Source organism: Pelophylax lessonae (assembly GCF_965119305.1).
Source record: "Pelophylax lessonae genome assembly, chromosome: 8".
Classification (NCBI taxonomy): Eukaryota; Metazoa; Chordata; class Amphibia; order Anura; family Ranidae; genus Pelophylax; species Pelophylax lessonae.
The window spans coordinates 21604946-21623726 of NC_138775.1; the positions used below are offsets into that span (position 1 = coordinate 21604946).

An 18781-nucleotide genomic window follows, 5' to 3' on the forward strand; every position below is an offset into this window, starting at 1 on the left:
CGGTAAAAATATTCAATATGAGCTGCTCCAGGATTGCATGCAGTCTGTTCATTCTGTATTCACATCTCTAAAACAAAGCCCGTTAGCTGCAGTGTAGAGGTAAAAAATAATCAGTTTCTACCATTGCCGTCAGAGCCCCTTTCATTTTACGACAGAATGTCCAACTTACCCAAGACAAAGATTTTGTTTCCCCGTAGGAAAGTGGAGGCACCATAACGTGGGGTGGGCATGGAGGGGAGTTGCTGCCAGCTGTCCACTGATGGCTCATAGACTCTTACCAAGGCCTGAGGAGAGGTATCTGTGCCCATTCCTCCAAGGGCATATATCTTCCCTTCTGCAAGAGAACAAGACGTTGTAAACGCACAGCTCAGCTCCAGCAACCGAGTTGAACATACAGATACTATAAGTACATGGCATTGGTGTGCGCAGCCTATTGAATTAGGGTGTGCACCCCAGAGCACATACACACATGTGTGTATATCAGTAGAGCAGTGGACGGTGTCAGTAGAGCAGAGATTGGTGTCAGTAGGGCAGTGGATGGTGTCAGTAGAGCAGAGATTGGTGTCAGTAGGGCAGTGGATGGTGTCAGTAAAGCAGAGATGGGTGTCAGTAGAGCAGAGATTGGTGTCAGTAGGGCAGTGGATGGTGTCAGTAGGGCAGTGGATGGTGTCAGTAGGGCAGTGGACGGTGTCAGTAGAGCAGAGCTTGGTGTCAGTAGGGCAGTAGACGGTGTCAGTAGAACAGGTTAGGAGTCTGTCAATGGAGAGGAGGGGGCGGTATTTGGGAGAGGTTAGGAGTCTGTCAGTGGAGGGAGGGGGTGGTATTTGGGAGAGGTTAGGAGTCTGTCAATGGAGAGGAGGGGGCGGTATTTGGGGGAGGTTAGGAGTCTGTCAGTGGAGGGAGGGGGTGGTATTTGGTGGAGTTTAGGAGTCTGTCAATGGAGAGGAGGGGGCGGTATTTGGGGGAGGTTAGGAGTCTGTCAGTGGAGGGGAGGGGGTGGTATTTGGGGGAGGTTAGGAGTCTGTCAGTGGAGGGAGGGGGTGGTATTTGGGGGATGTTAGGAGTCTGTCAGTGGAGGGAGGGGGTGGTATTTGGGGGAGGTTAGGAGTCTGTCTGTGGAGGGAGGGGGTGGTATTTGGGGGAGGTTAGGAGTCTGTCTGTGGAGGGAGGGGGTGGTATTTGGGGGAGGTTAGGAGTCTGTCTGTGGAGGGAGGGGGTGGTATTTGGGGGAGGTTAGGAGTCTGTCTGTGGAGGGAGGGGGTGGTATTTGGGGGAGGTTAGGAGTCTGTCTGTGGAGGGAGGGGGTGGCATTTGGGGGAGGTTAGGAGTCTGTCAGTGGAGGGAGGGGCGGTATTTGGGGGGAGGTTAGGAGTCTGTCAGTGGAAGGAGGGGGTGGTATTTGGGGGAGGTTAGGAGTCTGTCAGTGGAGGGAGGGGTGGTATTTGGGGGAGGTTAGGAGTCTGTCAGTGGAGGGAGGGGGTGGTATTTGGTGGAGGTTAGGAGTCTGTCAATGGAGAGCAGGGGGCGGTATTTGGGAGAGGTTAGGAGTCTGTCAGTGAAGGGAGGGGGTGGTATTTGGGGGAGGTTAGGAGTTTGTCAGTGGAGGGAGGGGGTGGTATTTGGGGGAGGTTAGGAGTTTGTCAGTGGAGGGGAAGGGGTGGTATTTGGGGGAGGTTAGGAGTCTGTCAGTGAAGGGAGGGGGTGGTATTTGGGGGAGGTTAGGAGTCTGTCAGTGGAGGGGAAGGGGTGGTATTTGGGGGAGGTTAGGAGTCTGTCAGTGGAGGGAGGGGGTGGTATTTGGGGGAGGTTAGGAGTCTGTCAGTGGAGGGGAGGGGTGGTATTTGGGGGAGGTTAGGAGTCTGTCAGTGGAGGGAGGGGGTGGTATTTGGGGGAGGTTAGGAGTCTGTCAGTGGAGGGAGGGGGTGGTATTTGGGGGAGTTTAGGAGTCGGTCAGTGGAGAAAGGGGGTAGTAGTGTTGCTTTGATTACTACTTGTAAGAAACCCTATTTCAATAATAAAACATTTGTAAAAAAAAAAAAAAAAAAGTATACAATATCCCCTATAATAAATCTTGCTGTGCATTTATTAAAATTTCTGCATTTTGCTGTAGCTTCTCCAATACCAGTGATGTCATAACGCCATTTATTTCCCGTCCCATTTACAGCAAAGTGGAGAAAAAAAAGGAGAAGGATTATTATATTTTCCATTGTTACATTGTAGCAATATTAAAATAACATTCAAATCAGCTTGGCCGGGAACATCTTATTTAAATTGAATTAGAAAAATTGTGCAGGCATTTGTAATTAATGTTTTTTCTGCACCGTTAGTTACTTGGACTACAAATCTGAAGAATAAAGCGGGGGGGAGGGAGCTATTGTTTTATCCAGCTCATCCGGAAACTCTACACCCCGTGTTAATCCGCCTCGCTTTTCTCATCCAGGTTAAAAGCGGAGACATAAAAATGATATTATTAGATCGGAGGGTGGGGGGGGGAGGGGGGGGATATGTTTCATGTTGATCACTGTGACAAGATGGAAGCTTCCACGCGGTGAGTGACACCATTTCCATGGACAAGCACTCCAAATCTGCCAGGAGTTGGTGACATCACTGAGATAATCTAATCGTAAGACACATTTGTTTCTTTTATTCCAGAATTCCAGAAAAAGATAAACGATGCAAATGAATGCAGTGTTGTATTCATTAATATATCATTCAATGTCTCCTTTTAATGCAAGCAGAATAAGTTCCTAAATTTTGACTTGATATTCATCTCCTGCAATCCCCTGTACAGCAGAGCTCTTACTGGGGGAAAGAGAAGCAGCACAAAGAGTCCAGAAGTTGTGCTGCAGTGATCATAAGAAGCATGAGACAGGTCCGGACTGGGGCAAAAAATGGGCCTGGGCATTCCAGACCGAGCAGCCAATTCCTCCAGGGACCAGGGGAGTTGGGGGTTCTGGTGACGGTACACTTATGGACCTGGTCCCCCGCACTGCAATGCAAACCCCACCAACTGTCATCCCCACCCCACCTACTGCACTTCCCACTACCCCTTGCTCACAGACCTTCACCACCCAACTACCAACCCCCAATGACAGATCTCCAACCGCCACAACTACTGCCCTTTCCACCCACCCTACCCACGACCACCCCCTCCCTCCACTAACAGATCCAAAACCCCCTCCCAAATACCACCCTGTCACTCTACTGATGGATCCCCAACCCTCCCAAATACTACCCTCTTCCTCCGTTGACAGACTCCAAACCTCCCCCCCCCCCCCAAATACCATCCCGTCTCTCCACTGACAGATCTCCAACCCCCACAACTGCTGCCCTTCCGCCCACCATACCAACTACCACCCCTCCCTCCACTAACAGATCCCCCCCTCCCAATACCACCCCGTCCCTCTACTGATAGATCTCTAACCCTCCCAAATACTACCCCCTTTCTCCACTGACAGACTCCAAACCCCCCCCCCCCCAAATACCATTCTGTTTCTCCACCGACAGACCTCCAACCCCCACAACTGCTGCCCTTCCACCCACCCTACCAGCTACCATCCTCTCCCTCCCTCCACTGGCAGATTCCCAATCCCCCCAAATACCACCCTGTCCCTCCACTGACAGATCCCCAACCCCCCAAATATCACCTCATCTTTCCAATGACAGATCCCCAACCCTCCCAAATACCACCCCCTTCCTCCACTGACAGATCCCCAACCACCCAAAATACCACCTCCTCTCTCCACTGACAGACCAAAAACACCCCCAAATACCAACCCCTTTCTCCACTGACAGACCCCCAACTCCCCCAAATATCACCCCCTCCCTCCACTGACAAATCCCAAACCCTCCCAAATACCAACCCATCCCTCCACTGAGAGACCCCAAACCCCCCCAAATACCAACCCCTTTCCTCCACTGACAGACCCCCAACCCCCCAAATACCATCCCCTCCCTCCACTGACAGATACTCAACAACCCAAATACCACTCTGTCCCTCCACTGACAGACCCCCAACCCCCCAAATACCACCCCCTCTCTCCACTGACAGACCCCTAAACCCCCAAATACCACCCCCTCTCTCCACTGACAGATCCCCAACCCCCCCTCCCCCAAATACCATCCTCTCCCTCCATTGACAGATCCCCATCCCTCCAAAATACCACCTCATTCCTCCACTGACAGATACTCAACCCCCCCCCCCAAATACCACCCCCTCCCCCCCACTGACAGACTGCCAGCCCCCCCAAATACCACCCGTCCCTCCACTAACAGATCCTTAATCCCCCCCAAATACCACCCCCTCTCTCCACTGACAGACTCCCAACAACTCCAAATTCCACCAGTCCTTCCACTGACAGATACCGATCCCTCCCCAACCCCCTCAAATACTGCCCTCCCCTTCACTAACAGATCCCCAACCCCCACCTTATAGTCATGCTACAACTGCTGTGAAATCCTGTATTCCCCATGCATCCCCACTGTTAATAATGATAACTTGTGAGTGTGTCCCCGCACGGCTGTGAAAGTGTCCAAGCTTGTGTCGTGCCTGTGTCCCCGCCTCTCCCCCAAATATGTCACATTTGGTTGGGCCATTTTTGAGGGGGGGTACCTAGTTTTGACAGGTTCTTGCTCCCACTTCCTAGGCGGCTCGAGCGGAAGTCCTCCTCTCCCTCCCTACAATCTTCTAGGACACGTCACAGGTCCCAGAAGATTGCCTGACCAATGAAGCTGCAAGCTGTCACAGCCGGGTGCCAACACTTGCAATTCCGGCGCCGCCGAGAGGAGAGGGAGAGGAGCGAGGCTTCGGGCGGCCAAATCGGTGGATCATGGGACTTAGTTTACATCCCCCCTTTGATTGCTATCTGTTTATTTTAGTGGTCAGGTGACACATTGTTGGACCCAGTGCAGTCTGATATCCCTGAACTCTGACTCCGGTATATACTGGTTGTCAATGGCTCACCACCAAGCCCTAAGTTTGTCGTGCTACTGAGAGACAGTATCAACATAATATGACTCCTTTGGTGAACATTAAATTATGAATACATAATCATGTTACTGTATGTGTTTACCTAAAATATGGGATGTATAATGTATATTTTTTGTATTGTTGTAGATGAAAAGTCAGGTTCCTGAAGAAGCAGCACCCTGCGAAACACGTCGGACCACATCTACATACCATATTATGTCTACATTTAGCTGTAATGCCTCCGTTGAATTTTTAATGTTTCAATGATGTTTTTATGAAATAGAATTTGAATAAAAATTATATACTTTATTAACTATGCTTGTATTTTGCTCACCTTTTTGACAATAACACTTCCTTAAGTGCCGGTTCACACTAGTACGACTTGTCAGGTGATTTGGTCAGCCTGACAAGTTGTGCACCGTCGCGGTCCATTGTGTGGTACAGGAACGGTTCTAATAGGAGCGACACAAGTCGCTCCGACCTTAGAAAAAGGTTCCTGTACTACTTCGGGGCGACCTGCAGCGACTTGCATAGACATTCATTTTATGAAGTCCGTGCAAGTCGTGCCGAAGTCGCGGTGCATGTGACTTCACAGGTCGCCCCCCGAAGTCGTGCCGCTTCAGTGTGAACCGGCACTAAAGGTCCCCTGCTTCTCAGATATATGCATATATATCTTTTATGTGTTTTTATCGACACTCCTAAACCTTGTGGACAGCCTTCCCAGAAGAGTTGAAGCTGTTATAGCTGCAAAGGGTGGGCCAACTCAATATTGAACCCTACAGACTAAGACTGGGATACCATTAATGATCATGTGCGTGTAAAGGAAGGCGTCCCAATACTTTTGACAATATAGTGTATATTTCAAGTTATTACTAGAAGCCTTTTCATTCATTTGCACATTGAAAGTGTGATTTCAGCAATCCTCAGCTCCATGCCTAAAAAGTGACACATTATTATTTTTTTTCGTTTTGAAACTTTTGATTGGTTTATGTAGCGTGTTATTTTGCAGTTATCTTTCTTTTGTCCATTTCCAAAGAAATAGTGTTATAGAAATCTATTTGCAACTCAAATGAACCATTTTATAGACAAGTGAAATTTGCATTTTATCTGTCTTATTCCATATTTATGACTTAAAGTGCCCCTGTTCCCAGACGATGGACGGGAAAGTATTTATATAACTAGCGGTATGAAAAGCTTTATTTGTAGTTTGTCTCTATTTTAATTTCAGCAGTTTAACACAGATAAAGAAAACAAGGTTGTCTTAGAAATTCAAGCAAACAGCATAATATTGTCAATAGTTAATGGAACAATAGATCCGCTTCTCATATTCAAATTGAAGGCATTGTGTAAGGCTCCGATCACATATATGCAAATTGGATGCGTTTTGAACCACATCTGATTCGCATGACATGCAATCTGGCAGCCTTCTCTATAATGGCACCGCCCCTTGTGATGTCATCGACTGTTGCATGCTGGGTCGGTGACACCATGGGTGGGTTGGTGAAGTCCCAAGGGGGCAATGCCCCTAGGTCAGTGATGGTGAACCTTGGCACCCCAGATGTTTTGGAACTACATTTACCATGACGCTCATGCACTGAGCATCATGGGAAATGTAGTTCCAAAACATAATGATGGCCACACAAAATATTGGACTGGCCAAGCATGTCTCCAGACCTAAACCCTATTGAGCATCTGTGGGGCATCCTCAAATGGCAGGTGGAGGAGCGCAAGGTCTCTAACATCCACCAGCTCTGTGATGTCGTCATGGAGGAGTGGAAGAGGACTCCAGTGTTAACCTGTGAAGCTCTGGTGAACTCCATGCCCAAGAGGGTTAAGGCAATGCTGGAAAATAATGGTGGCCACACAAAATATTGACCCTTTGGGCCCAATTTGGACATTTTCACTTAGGGGTGTACTCACTTTTGTTGCCAGTGGTTTAGACATTAATGGCTGTGTGTTGAGTTATTTTGAGGGGACAGCAAATTTACACTGTTATACAAGCTGTACACTCACTACTTTACATTGTAGCAAAGTGACATTTCTTCAGTGTTGGCACATGAAAAGATATAATAAAATATTTACAAAAAATGTGAGGGGTGTACTCACATTTGATACTGTATATATATATATATATATATATATATATATATATATGGTGATCCTAGCATAGAAAGGAAACTATTCCGTTTCTGATCGCTTCAGCGGACACGTGGACACTTAACGAAACTGGAGAAGTGGTTTACCCTTAAACTGCAGAAGGGGTTCTTTACTGTCCGAGCAGTAAGGATATGGAGCTCCCTGTGACTATGAGTGGTGTCAGCAGGAACTGTGGATAATTTTGAAAACTTTTAGATTGGAATCTTAGTGAACACAGTATACAGGGATATGTGAAGTGGTAGAGATATAAATAGGCACACACACACACATACCTATGTAGGTTGAACTGGATGGACTGGTGTCTTAATTCAACCTTTCCTACTATGTAACTATGATTTTCAATCCTTGTATGCCCAGCTTAAAGTGGTTTTAAAGGCTCAAGGTCTTTTACCTTCATGCATTCTATGCTTGATGGTAAAAAACCTTTTGTGTGCAGCGCCCCCCTCCCCCCCCCCCAATACTCACCAGAGCTCCCTCTTGATCCAGCAATCTGCATGAGAGCTGAGTTTCTCCCTGGTCTCTCATTCCTCATTGGCTGAGACAGCTAATTGCAATCTCAATTACAGCCAATGAGCCAATAAGGAGCAAGTGTAGGGTGGAACTGAGCCACGGCTCTGTGTGTCTCATGGACACATAGAGTGGGGCTCTGGAGCGAGCATGCACCAGCACCCCCAGAGTAAGCCGCTTGCTAATAGGGGCACTAATAGAAGAGGAGGAGCAAGGAGTAGGAGGAGCAGGGGACCCGAAAAGAGGAGGATTGGGGCTGCTCTGTGCAAAACCACTGCACAGAGCAGGTAAGTATGACATGTTTGTTATTTATTTATTTAAAGGAACCTTTAATGTCACTTTAAGTGGTTTTCATAAAAGGTGGTTTGCATGGCAATTACAAAAAAAAATTGTTGTTGATGTGTACATAAACCATGTGTCCAAGTATTTTGTGTATCAGACATTAAGGGCCTTTACATGGCACATGAGAAGCTTGTTTTGTACGCTAGGTACAAATAGCCATTTTAGAAAGTGAGTTGAAAATGTGGATGTGCAGAGGAAAGCTCAAAAGAAGGGTAAGAAATGGAGGGAAGAGGGAAGGGGTAGGAAATTGAGGTAAAAGAAGGTAGAAGAAAAAAAAAATTACATTTTGTCTCCCCTTTTTCTCCTTCTGCCTGGTGGTCCTCATTGTTTCATCCTAAAAATTGGTCATCAAGTATGAGGTATAGAGAGCCAATGATTGTTTAAGGACCTAAATTGAATCCAGGTGTGCATAACCCAGTCCGGCAGTGTGTTGCTTTTGGCAAAGTTCTGCTGGGAAACCTTGGGTCATACCGCTAATGTGGTTGCTACTTGACTCGTACCACCTACCTAAACATTGTTACTGACTAAGTACACCCATTCATGGAAACAGTCAGTAGCAGCCAGTGTATTGAGGGCGCAGGGGCGCTGCCCCCCATCTGTGCGTCCAGCCCCCTAATCTGCATGCAGGGCGCTGGACGCATTTAGCTTAATGGGTTTTTTTTTTAAATCACCTAGGGTGATGCAAAGGGTGGAGCCGGGGCGCAGAGCAGTGCGCCCCGAGCCCACCCATTGTGTGACATAATGAATGAAAATTCGCTATTGTCACACCGATCCTCCTCCTGGCCAATCAGGAAGCGCGTCCGATACGCGCTTCCTGATTGGCCACAAGGCAAACCCCATGCCATTGGCCGAGGAGGAGGCGGGAGAACTGGAAGAGACGCGCCGCCGGGGGACACAGTGAGGAGAAGCCGCCGCCGGGACTGAAGAGAAGCCGCCGCCGCGGCTGCTCCAGGGCTCCAGGTAAGTGCACTGGTCTCGGGGGGGCCCACACTGCATTAAAGGGGGCACGCACGCACGCTGGTCTCTGCATTGAAGGGGGCACGGCAAGCTGGTCACTGCATTGATGGGGGCATGGCAAGTTGGTCACTGCATTGAAGGGGGCACGGCAAGCTGGTCACTGCATTGAAGGGGGCACGGCAATCTGGTCACTGCATTGAAGGGGGCACGGCAATCTGGTCACTGCATTGAAGGGGACACGGCAAGCTGGTCACTGCATTGATGGGGGCACGGCACTCTGGTCACTGCATTGATGGGGGCACGGCACGCTGGTCACTGCATTGATAGGGGCATGGCACGCTGGTCACTGCATTGATGGGGGGCATGCTGGTCACTGCATTGAATGGGGGCATGCTGTGGTAACTCTGCATTGAATGGGGGCATGTTGTGGTAACTCTGCATTGAATGGGGGCACGCTGTAGTAACTCTGCATTGAATGGGGGCATGCTGTAGTAACTCTGCACATTGAATGGGGGCACGCTGCAGTAACTCTGCATTGACGGGGGCACACTATACTTTGATTACTGAAGGCCCCTTTCATACTTTTGTGACCTCAAAGCCATGCAATTTTTTGCCACGTTTTTTGCCGCAAAGCAATGCCTATTAGATTTTTTCTGTTTGCGCCCCCCCCCCCAAAAAAAAATTTTGAGCACCAGCCGCCACTGGAAACAGTATTCCCTGATGACAGTGGCCTCTTTCCGCCAGTGTTAATTTTAATGTCAAATTTCAATTTAGTTTTAGTCATAAACTTTTGACTAAAATGCCTAAAATGTGGTTTTAGTCGTATTTTAGTCTTTTGAATTGTTGTAGTATTAGTCATATTTTAGTCATCTGAATTGTTTTAGTTTTAGTCGTATTTTCATTGACTAAAATCTCCAGTACTTTTTAGTAGATTAAAATCTAATGGGTTTAGTTAAATTGTAACGCATTATTTAGGCATTTCTCCAGAATTGCCAAACACATTGTATACTCCTGGAGTAAAAATCGAATAACCTGTTTTTATTTATGGTATGAGGGTTTTAACACGAACTACAGACACAGATTTAGCCATTATGATATATAACATCTTTATAAATAAAACCAAGTTTCATAAGCAAACAAAAATATTGCTTTTTAAAAAAAGAAGTGTAACTTTATAATATGAAAAAATGCCAAAAAAACTGTAAACTCTATTGGCTGTAATGTCACTGCACATAAAGTGTTACCTGAATATATTACCAACATTACATATTATGGAAAATAATAAGAAAGGACAGCAGCTTAGTAGATGCTCCCTACTTATTCTTATGTTTTTGTGCAGTGTCAATTTTGACGTAAAATTTCGATTTAGGCCCCTTTCACATATACGGTCCATTTGTCCGTTTTTCATGCATCCGTTGACGGATGAAAAACGGACATCAATGCATCTCTATGTAAAAACGGATGACAACGGATAATCATCCGTTAACATCCGTATTCATCCGCTTCCGGCAATGTCTGTTTTTTTGAAAAGGATGAATGCCCTATTTTTCATCCGTCAAAAAACGGATCGGATGAAAAACGGATGTAAACAGACAAACGGTCCGTTTTTCATCTGTTTTTGCATTGGTAGTGGATGTAAAAAAAACGGATTAAAAATGGATGAAAAACGGATGAAAAATGGATGAAAAACGGATGAAAACGGACAAAAAATGGATGAAAAGGGACGGAAAACGGATGAAAACGGAAGAAAAACGGATGGAAAACTGATACATTTTGACGTGACTGAACTGATGAACTGAACGGACCTATGTGTGAAAGGGGCCTTAGTTTTAGTCCTAGGCCCCTTTCACACAGGCGGACCGTTCAGATCCGCCTGTCCGTTTTTTTGGCGGATCTGAACGGTCCCCCCATGCATCATCGGATGTCAGCAGAGATGTCCGCTGACATCTGATCCGATCCGTCAAATCTGGACAGATGGAAACCCTATTTTCCATCCGTCCAACGGATCGGATCGGATGAGAATGGACCGACGGTCCGTTCCCATCCGATTCCCCCATAGAGATGTATGGGGAACTGACAGCTGTGTCTCCGCACAGTGCGAAGAACAGCTGTCATCCTCCTGCTCAGCGGGGGATTGGCGGATCGATCCCCCGCTGAGATAAACGGAGTCCGTCTGACGGACAGTCTATGTGGAAGAGCCCATAGACTTTTGACTAAAATACAATTTTTTTTTTTCAGAAGCCATTTCCCCTACCAGCAGAGCGGGAGTAAATCGGAACAACCGAAGGAAACCCATGCAGGCACAGGGAGAACATGCAAACTCCATGCAGGTAGTGTCATGACTGGGATTTGAACCCATGACCCACTTACTGCAAGGTAGAGGTGCTAACCACTTAGCCCCTGTGCCACCCGACTAAAATACCATTCATAGTTTTAGTCGTATTTTAGTCATCTGAATTGTTTTTGTTTTAGTCGACTAAAATAATGGTAATTTAGTCAACAAAATAAAAACTGCTTTCAGACTTGAGGAACACAACAATAAACTTGAGGTGTTGGCTTGGCCTCCAAATTCTCTAGATCTCAAATCAATCAAGTATCTGTGAGACGTGCTGGAAAGAAAATCCGATCCATGGAGGTCCCACCTCACAACTTACAGGATCTGCTACTAACGGCTTGGTGCCAAACACCAAAGCATACCTTCAGAGCTCTAGTGGTGTCCATGCCTTGACGGGTCAGGGCTGTTTTGGCAGCAAGAGGGGGACCACCCAATATTAGGTGGTGGCTATAAGGTAATGGCTGATCTGTATACAGTATAAGGTTTACACCAATCAAAATATCAAATATCTAAAACAATATTTCTCAACCCTTTTCAGTCAAGGGACCCTTTAAAATTCTGCACAATTTGGAGGCACCCCATTCTAAAATGTAAAAAACTTAACAAATAGTTTTACATAACGAAGCAATGTCCACACAGGTAGGACACCCATTAGAGGTGGTTTATTCTCCCAAATCAAATACACTTTTGCACACTGGTACTGACTATTATTTGAGTGTTTCTCTTCTCCCTCAATTTCTCTCTCTCTTCCAATGTTGATGAAGAGTGGCAGGGAAGGGGCAAACTAGGATGTTGTACAGGAACCCAATGTCCTCCTTATCAGCCAAAGGCATCATTGGTTGTTGGGATGCCGACAGCTAGAAGATTGTAAGGGTGAATAATGAAAACCTGTGGCTTTGTGTAACTAAGACAGGCTTTATCCACCCGCTGGCTTATATACAGTTATTTGGGCAATTTTTAGGCATTTGGGCAAGAAACCTGAAGACACCAAAAAGGTACCTGGGCACCCTGGTTGAAAATGGCTGATCTAAAAAGTAAAAATGTGAGAATTACGTAAAAATTTACAAATATTACAATTAATCTTTCAAATACCTTATGCTCTTGCTGGTGTAGCACCCTACAGGTAGGTGCTAGGTAAATGTATAGTATGCCTCGTCTGCCTAACAGCAGGGCTGTGATTTGTTAGGTAGGGTGTCAGGGCTTCCAGATGTGCCTGCTGAGGGGAGAAGTATCCCCACTGGCTCCTGTAAGAGGCTTCTCATAGGGACACATCCCAGATTGTAACTACCCCAGAAGGCAGATTAGGCTGCAAAGGATTCTGGGAGTGGGTATAAGTTTGGGGGTAAGTGCGTGGCACGGGGTCTTTGGCAGGAGCAGAGTCCCAGGAAGGAGAGTGCGGCTGTCTCTCCTCCTGTCTGAGGAAGGTGGATGTCTCGGGGTGTCACCTGAGTGTCCAGAGAGTGCTGAGTTGAGCTGAGGGGATCCGGTGTGCCGAGAGCCTACGGAGAGAGAGAGAGGGGTCCAGTCCCAGGAAAGCCTACACAGGTCGTGAGTACTGAGGATTGCCCCTGGGGGTCTGCCTAGAGTCAGAGGGGACCACTCCGGAAGAGGTTCTGAGATCCAGTGTCAGCTAGCTGTAAAGGGGGTACATAGTCAGTGGACCCTGAAGAGTTCAAGGTTAAAGGGGGTACCTGCAGCCTGACCCCTGAATTGTACAGAGCGTGCCAGTTACTGTGACAGTTGTACAGAGTTCTACAATAAACTACCTCAAGCTGTGCCAGGTGGGGGAAAAGTATTCAGTGACCTTCCAGTGTCAGGAGTTCCACAGTTCTCAGTCTTGGATCTACTGGACTATAAGTCGGGGATTCAACACTTCTTCTGTAATACAGAGTGTTCTTAGAGTCAGTGAGCGTTGGCTGGCGCCGGCTGGCGTCAAGGAAGCGCCAACGGGCATTTAAGGAGTAAAGTCCCAATTGTAATTAGTTAAGCCTCAAGGAGTATCCCACTCATTCCCTTTTCCCATCCCCTTTATTCCAATAAAACCTACAAACAAAGATGCCGGAGTTGTCGCTGCTTCAGTTGTCACACCCGGGGACTCAGCTCACATGGGCTGGAGAGGATTCCAGTACTAATGCCAGACCCACACCAGGCCATAGGCCTGGAAACATTGCTACACTGATAATATAGGTTTCTTCCAAAGTCAGGGGCGTAGATAAGGGGGGGGGGGGGGGTCGAACCCCTCCAAAGCAGTGGTCAATTTCACAGCAGCTAGGCTAGTGTAGCCTATCAGTTGCGGGAGCCGCACTGCCACTAGGAAGACCACCTGTCTCATCCATGAGGCTGACAGTCAGGGCCCGGCTGACATTGAAGCCATGTTTACTTTTTGCTGCACTCAGAGCCCATTCAAATTAGCGCGACTTGTAAGGCGACTTGTCATTGCCATTGATTAGCACAGGACCCGTTCTAATAGGAGCGACACAAGTCGCTCCGACTTAGAAAAAGGGTACTGTACTACTTTGGGGTGACCTCTGAGCGACTTGCAAAGACTTCCATTATGTGAAGTCTCTGCAAGTCGCGCCGAAGTTGTGGTGCACAGCGGTGCACGCGACTTCACAGGTCGCCCCCCAAAGTCGTGTCGCGCTAGTCTGAATGGGCTGTAACAGATGTCCCTGCTGGCCTCCTGGTAGGATAGGGCTACACTCGGTCTGGCCTTTGGGCCGGGGTAGAGAAAGCCTGTAGTGTATGTGCCCCTGGGGTGGCAGCCCAGGGGTGCCTTAATTCTCACTGGTGAGGGGCAGCTCGCCTTGAGTTTTTCGGCACCATGGTCACTGCACCTACGCACACTTTTTTAAGCACCTGCCTCTTGGGCAAGGCCTTTTGGCTTCGGCCAGAGGAATTTTTATTCCGGCCGGAAGGCCTGCCTTTGTTTTTCACTTAGGCACTAATTCACCTCTCCACTTCCCCTTCCCCACCTTTTTGTTTGTGTGTGTTTTTTCTTTGTAGTTTGTCACTTTTCTATCACCTTTTTTCACCTGCACGACTTGTAGGGTGTGGGTCCTCGGGCTCTACCTTGAGTCTTGGGAGGGGGTGGATATGGCCTTTTGGCTTGGTCTGCCCTCTCTCATGGGGTCTCCCTTCGGGGGAGCCCCACTTAGTACTCGGTGGGGGCTGTTTCGGCAGTCCCCCTGAAGAACGGGGTCAGTCTGGTTCCGGCCAGACAGACCATGAGTACCTTAAATCCCTGTCAGGAGTCTTGCGCCCCGGGGGATCGAGGTTCGGGTCCTACCTCTTCGGAGGGAAGACCATTTGTTCGCACACCCTGTGCACTTTTTGTGTTCCTCACGTTTGTGTGTGTGCACTTTTTTATGCACCGGGTGAAGTCTTTTGAGTGTGTTTCACACGCTACGGGCTTTTAAAAAAAAAAAAAAAAAAAAAAAGATGTCCCTGCTGGCTTTCTCCTCCTGGGTTTTGATCTGGCCTGTAAAAGGCCTGTCCCCAGTGGTAGGTAAGCTCTCTCTAAGCTGTCCAGGTTCTGATGTCTGCTGGTGGGGATAGGCTACATTCGGTCTGGCCGGGGGCTGAGATGGAAAGAGCCCGTAGTGTAAGTGCCCCTGGGGTGGCAGCCCAGGGGTGCCTTAATTTCTCACTGGTGAGGGGCAGCTCGCTGTGAGTTTTTTCGGCACCTTGGTCGCTGCACTATGCACACCTTTTTCACACCTGCCTCTTGGGACAGGCCTTTTGGCTTGCACCAGAGGAATTTTTTATTCCGGCTGGAAGGCCTGCCTTGGTTCTTCACATGGCACCAAAGCACTTTCCCCACTTCCCTTTCCCCACCTTTCTGTTTGTTTGTCCTTTTCTTTGGAGTTTGTCACTGCACTTTCACCTTTTTTTCTTTATTTGCACGACTGGAGTGTGTGGGTCCTCGGGCCCAGCCTTAAGTCTTGGGAGGGGGTGGACATGGCCTTTTGGCTTAGTTCGCCCTCTCCCATGGGGTCTCCCTTCGGGGGAGCCCCACTTAGTACTCGGTGGGGGCTGTTTCGGCAGTCCCCCTGAAGAACGGGGTCGGTCTGGTTTCGGCCAGACAGACCATGAGTACCTTATGTCCCTGTCAGGAGTCTTGCGCCCCGGGGGATTGAGGTTTTGGGTCCTACCTCTTCGGAGGGAAGACCATACGATATCGCACACCCTGTGCTTTTTTGTGTTCTCACCTTGTGTGTGTGCACTTTTTTATGCACCGGGTGGAGTCTTTTGAGTGTGTTGCACACGCTACGGCTTTAAAAAAAAAAAAAAAAAGATGTCCCTGCTGGGGGCGCTGTATATACTGTATATATACATACCGCAAATTGTCACAGCGTGGCAGGCGTGCTAATTATTGTTCTCTGTGTACTCAAGGCTGAACACCCCCCCTGGAAAAAAAAATGATCTAAGGCTCTTTCCAAAGTACAAGACGTTCTAGAATTCTGATGTCAATTAGCCGTAAAAAATCTATACCGCACTTACGAAACTTTTATGGAATCTCAGCGTCTGTCTTCTCTTTGAACTTTAAGTTCACATTATCTGTCAGGTCTCTTTGCGGTGAAGTCAATACAATACGTTTGCTCCCGCAATTAAATGTAGCTTGATCAATGACCATTAAACTGGCCAATACATGGTGTCAGGCCAGCCGCGCTTTGGAGACCTATACGTCTGCTGCAGCGGCCAAGACCCCTGGCCCTCCTGTCGTTCCTATTAGGCAAGGACAGAGATCGAAACTTCATTATAAACCGCTTTCCATTCTAATCGCTCTCTCCAGGGGGACAAGAATTTGTTAATTATTTTTGATAAGCGGTGACACCCTCGAACGCTATAGTCAGATGCGAGACTGAAAAGGTTTAGGCGGAGGGAGGCGTAGATCTCCAAAGCTCTGTCAAGGAGAGGCACGCCGACCGTAAAACTAATTAAGCGTAAAACTTTTATTTCGCCTGCCAATGTTTCTGATATCTTTTTTTTTTTTACCTGTGGGAAATATGAGACTTGTGCGCAGCTATGCAGATTTTATGGAAATCTTTGCCAGGCCGGTAGAACAAAGAAAGAAAACAAAGGGAGAAGACAGAGTTCCTAATTAAAATTGATCGTTGTGTGTCTGCCCGGGAGATAAGTCGGATGACTAGGAGTAATTTCATTTGGCTCGTTTTAAATGCATTTAGGACAACAGGTCGTTTGTAAATGACATTTTAAATGGCATATTATTTAGGACGGGTGCCTGAGCAAACCGTGGAGTGTTCCGCCCCCCTGCAGGGTAATGTACTGCATATGCAGATGGGGATGCTGAATGCACAATCCAATCTCCAAATGATCAAATGTATAGCCCAGGTGTGAATGGAGTAAGTAGCGGTGTTAGGAAACACAATTTCCTTTCATCAAAGGGATTAACTGGCTCATAGGAAACAGCCAATCATATTCTCCTTGGCGTTCTACCATGCTATGGTAAGAGAATGAAAGGAAGAACCCAATTAGCTGCTCTGGACAATATAAACAGGGATGGTTCTCCCTTTCCAATAAATGCAGATCCAATGTGTGTGTATGAGGGGATTATTTCAGGGGGAACCCAGCCCTGGCACCTCCAGCAATGAAAAGGTTTCTAGTAATAACTTGAAATGTACACTATATTGTCAAAAGTATTGGGACGCCTGCCTTTACACGCTCATAAATATTAATGCCATCCCAGTCTTAGTCCTTAGGGTTCAAAATTTAGTTGGCCCACCCTTTGCAGCTATAACAGCTTCAACTCTTCTGGGAAGGCTGTCCACAAGGTTTAGGAGTGTGTCTATGGGAATGTTTGACCATTCTTCCAGAAGCTCATTTGTGAGGTCAGGCACTGATGCAGCCACAGTCTCTGCTCTAATTCATCTCTAAGGTGTTCTATGGCATTGAGGTCAGGCCAGTCAAGTTCCCCAAACTTGCTCATCCTTGTCTTTATGGACCTTGCCGCCCGTGCCGTTCCTTCAGAGCCCTGTGCCGTGAGTGTTGGTTCCCGCGCGCATGCTTGGGAGTAACGTCATCGTGGCTCCGGCCAATCAGACGGCTGAAGGATGCGAACCGAGAAGTAAGAAGGGTGAACATGTTGGCCGTCTCAGCAGTGAGTGGGTGCCACTGCCAGGGCTTCATTCTAAGGTAAGTATTTCATAATGAGCGAATATGCAATGCATACTTCCTTATTATGCCTTTGTCTTTCAGGTTTTTATTTATTTTATTTTTTTTTTTTGGTAGGAGGTTTACAACCTTTTTAAGGACAGTCATAATTCATAAAGCTAATCATGAAACTAAACCCCAACCTAACCCTAAACTTCAATCTAACACTTCATAAAACCTAACCACTTAAACTTAGCCCTAAAGATCAACCAAAGCATTCGTAATCCAAAACCTTAATCTAACCCCTAAATATAATCACAATTTAACAGAGTACTGAACCTGAACTTATTGACTACAATTATCCCAAGACCTCAAGCCTACTCACCTAAAATGGAATTCCAGGTATGGATATTTTATACATAGTTTTGATACAGCCTGGACCAATGTATCTATGTATATACCCAGTAACAGGACAGGTTCATCTAGCACCCAGGTAAAAATGCAGAACTTTTCTCCCCCCACTGGTAATGCATGCTGTAAAATGGGTTTACTACCCTGTGTCCATTCTCTGCCCCCTTGCTCCGCTGTGCCTAGAGCAGTTTTCCCTCCTGCCCACCCATTGTCCTGGCCCTGTATATACCATACCTGGCAGATGCTCCTGGAATCTGGAAATGACTGAAGTAGACACCGCTACTCTGCTTTGCATTTTCTGAATCAATACAAAGTGTTCTCTGTTTGGACAAGGTGGAGTGGCAGGGCAGTGACGTTGCGTTCTCCACCTCGTCCAAACAGAGAACACTTTGCCTTCATTCAGAGAATGCAAAGCATTCTATGAAAGGCATTTGCGCCAAGTGACCAACCTCCTGTGTTCACAATGTAGCAGGGCAGCCGCTTGACCAGTGGTGGCTGGTGCTCCATGGGCCGGGGGTTGGCAGATGGACCACACCATACCCCCCCCCCCCGCACACAATACTTCCCCCCCTGGACCACACTAGCCCGCACACCCATCGCCGGCTCACTCACCCCTCACCCTGGACATGTGGACAGGCAGCGGCAGCGGCTTCCCCCTCAGTCTCCTGCGTCTCCTCCCTCCTCCTCCTTGGCCAATGGCATGGCTTCTCCTTTCGGCCAATCGGGAAATGGGACTCAGGACCCGCTCCCTGATTGGCCAGGAGGAGGATCCGTTTGACAATAGTGAATATTCATTCGCTATTGTCACACAACTGGGTGGGCTTAGGGCGCAGTGCTCTGTACCCCGAGCCCACACTTTTTTGAGGCCTATTAGAGCCTCTGGCTCTAATCACGTGCTTCAAAAAAAAAAAAAACCCCATTGGAATCAATGCGTCCGGCGCCCTGCATGTAGATTAGGGGGCCGGACGCATGGATGGGGGCGGCGCCCCTGT

At 47.7% G+C, this 18781-nt stretch overlaps 1 protein-coding gene across 5 annotated transcripts in view; it reads right to left on the reverse strand.

The window, feature by feature from the left end:
- The window catches only part of KLHDC8B (kelch domain containing 8B), a 298070-nt gene that overhangs the window by 140707 nt on the left and 138582 nt on the right, over positions 1 to 18781 (reverse strand). For all 5 annotated transcript variants that reach the window (XM_082265387.1, XM_082265385.1, XM_082265384.1 and 2 more), the window contains one exon: positions 170 to 334. In XM_082265387.1, the coding sequence (XP_082121513.1) occupies positions 170 to 334 (165 nt within the window). The remainder of the gene's footprint in view (positions 1 to 169; positions 335 to 18781) is intronic.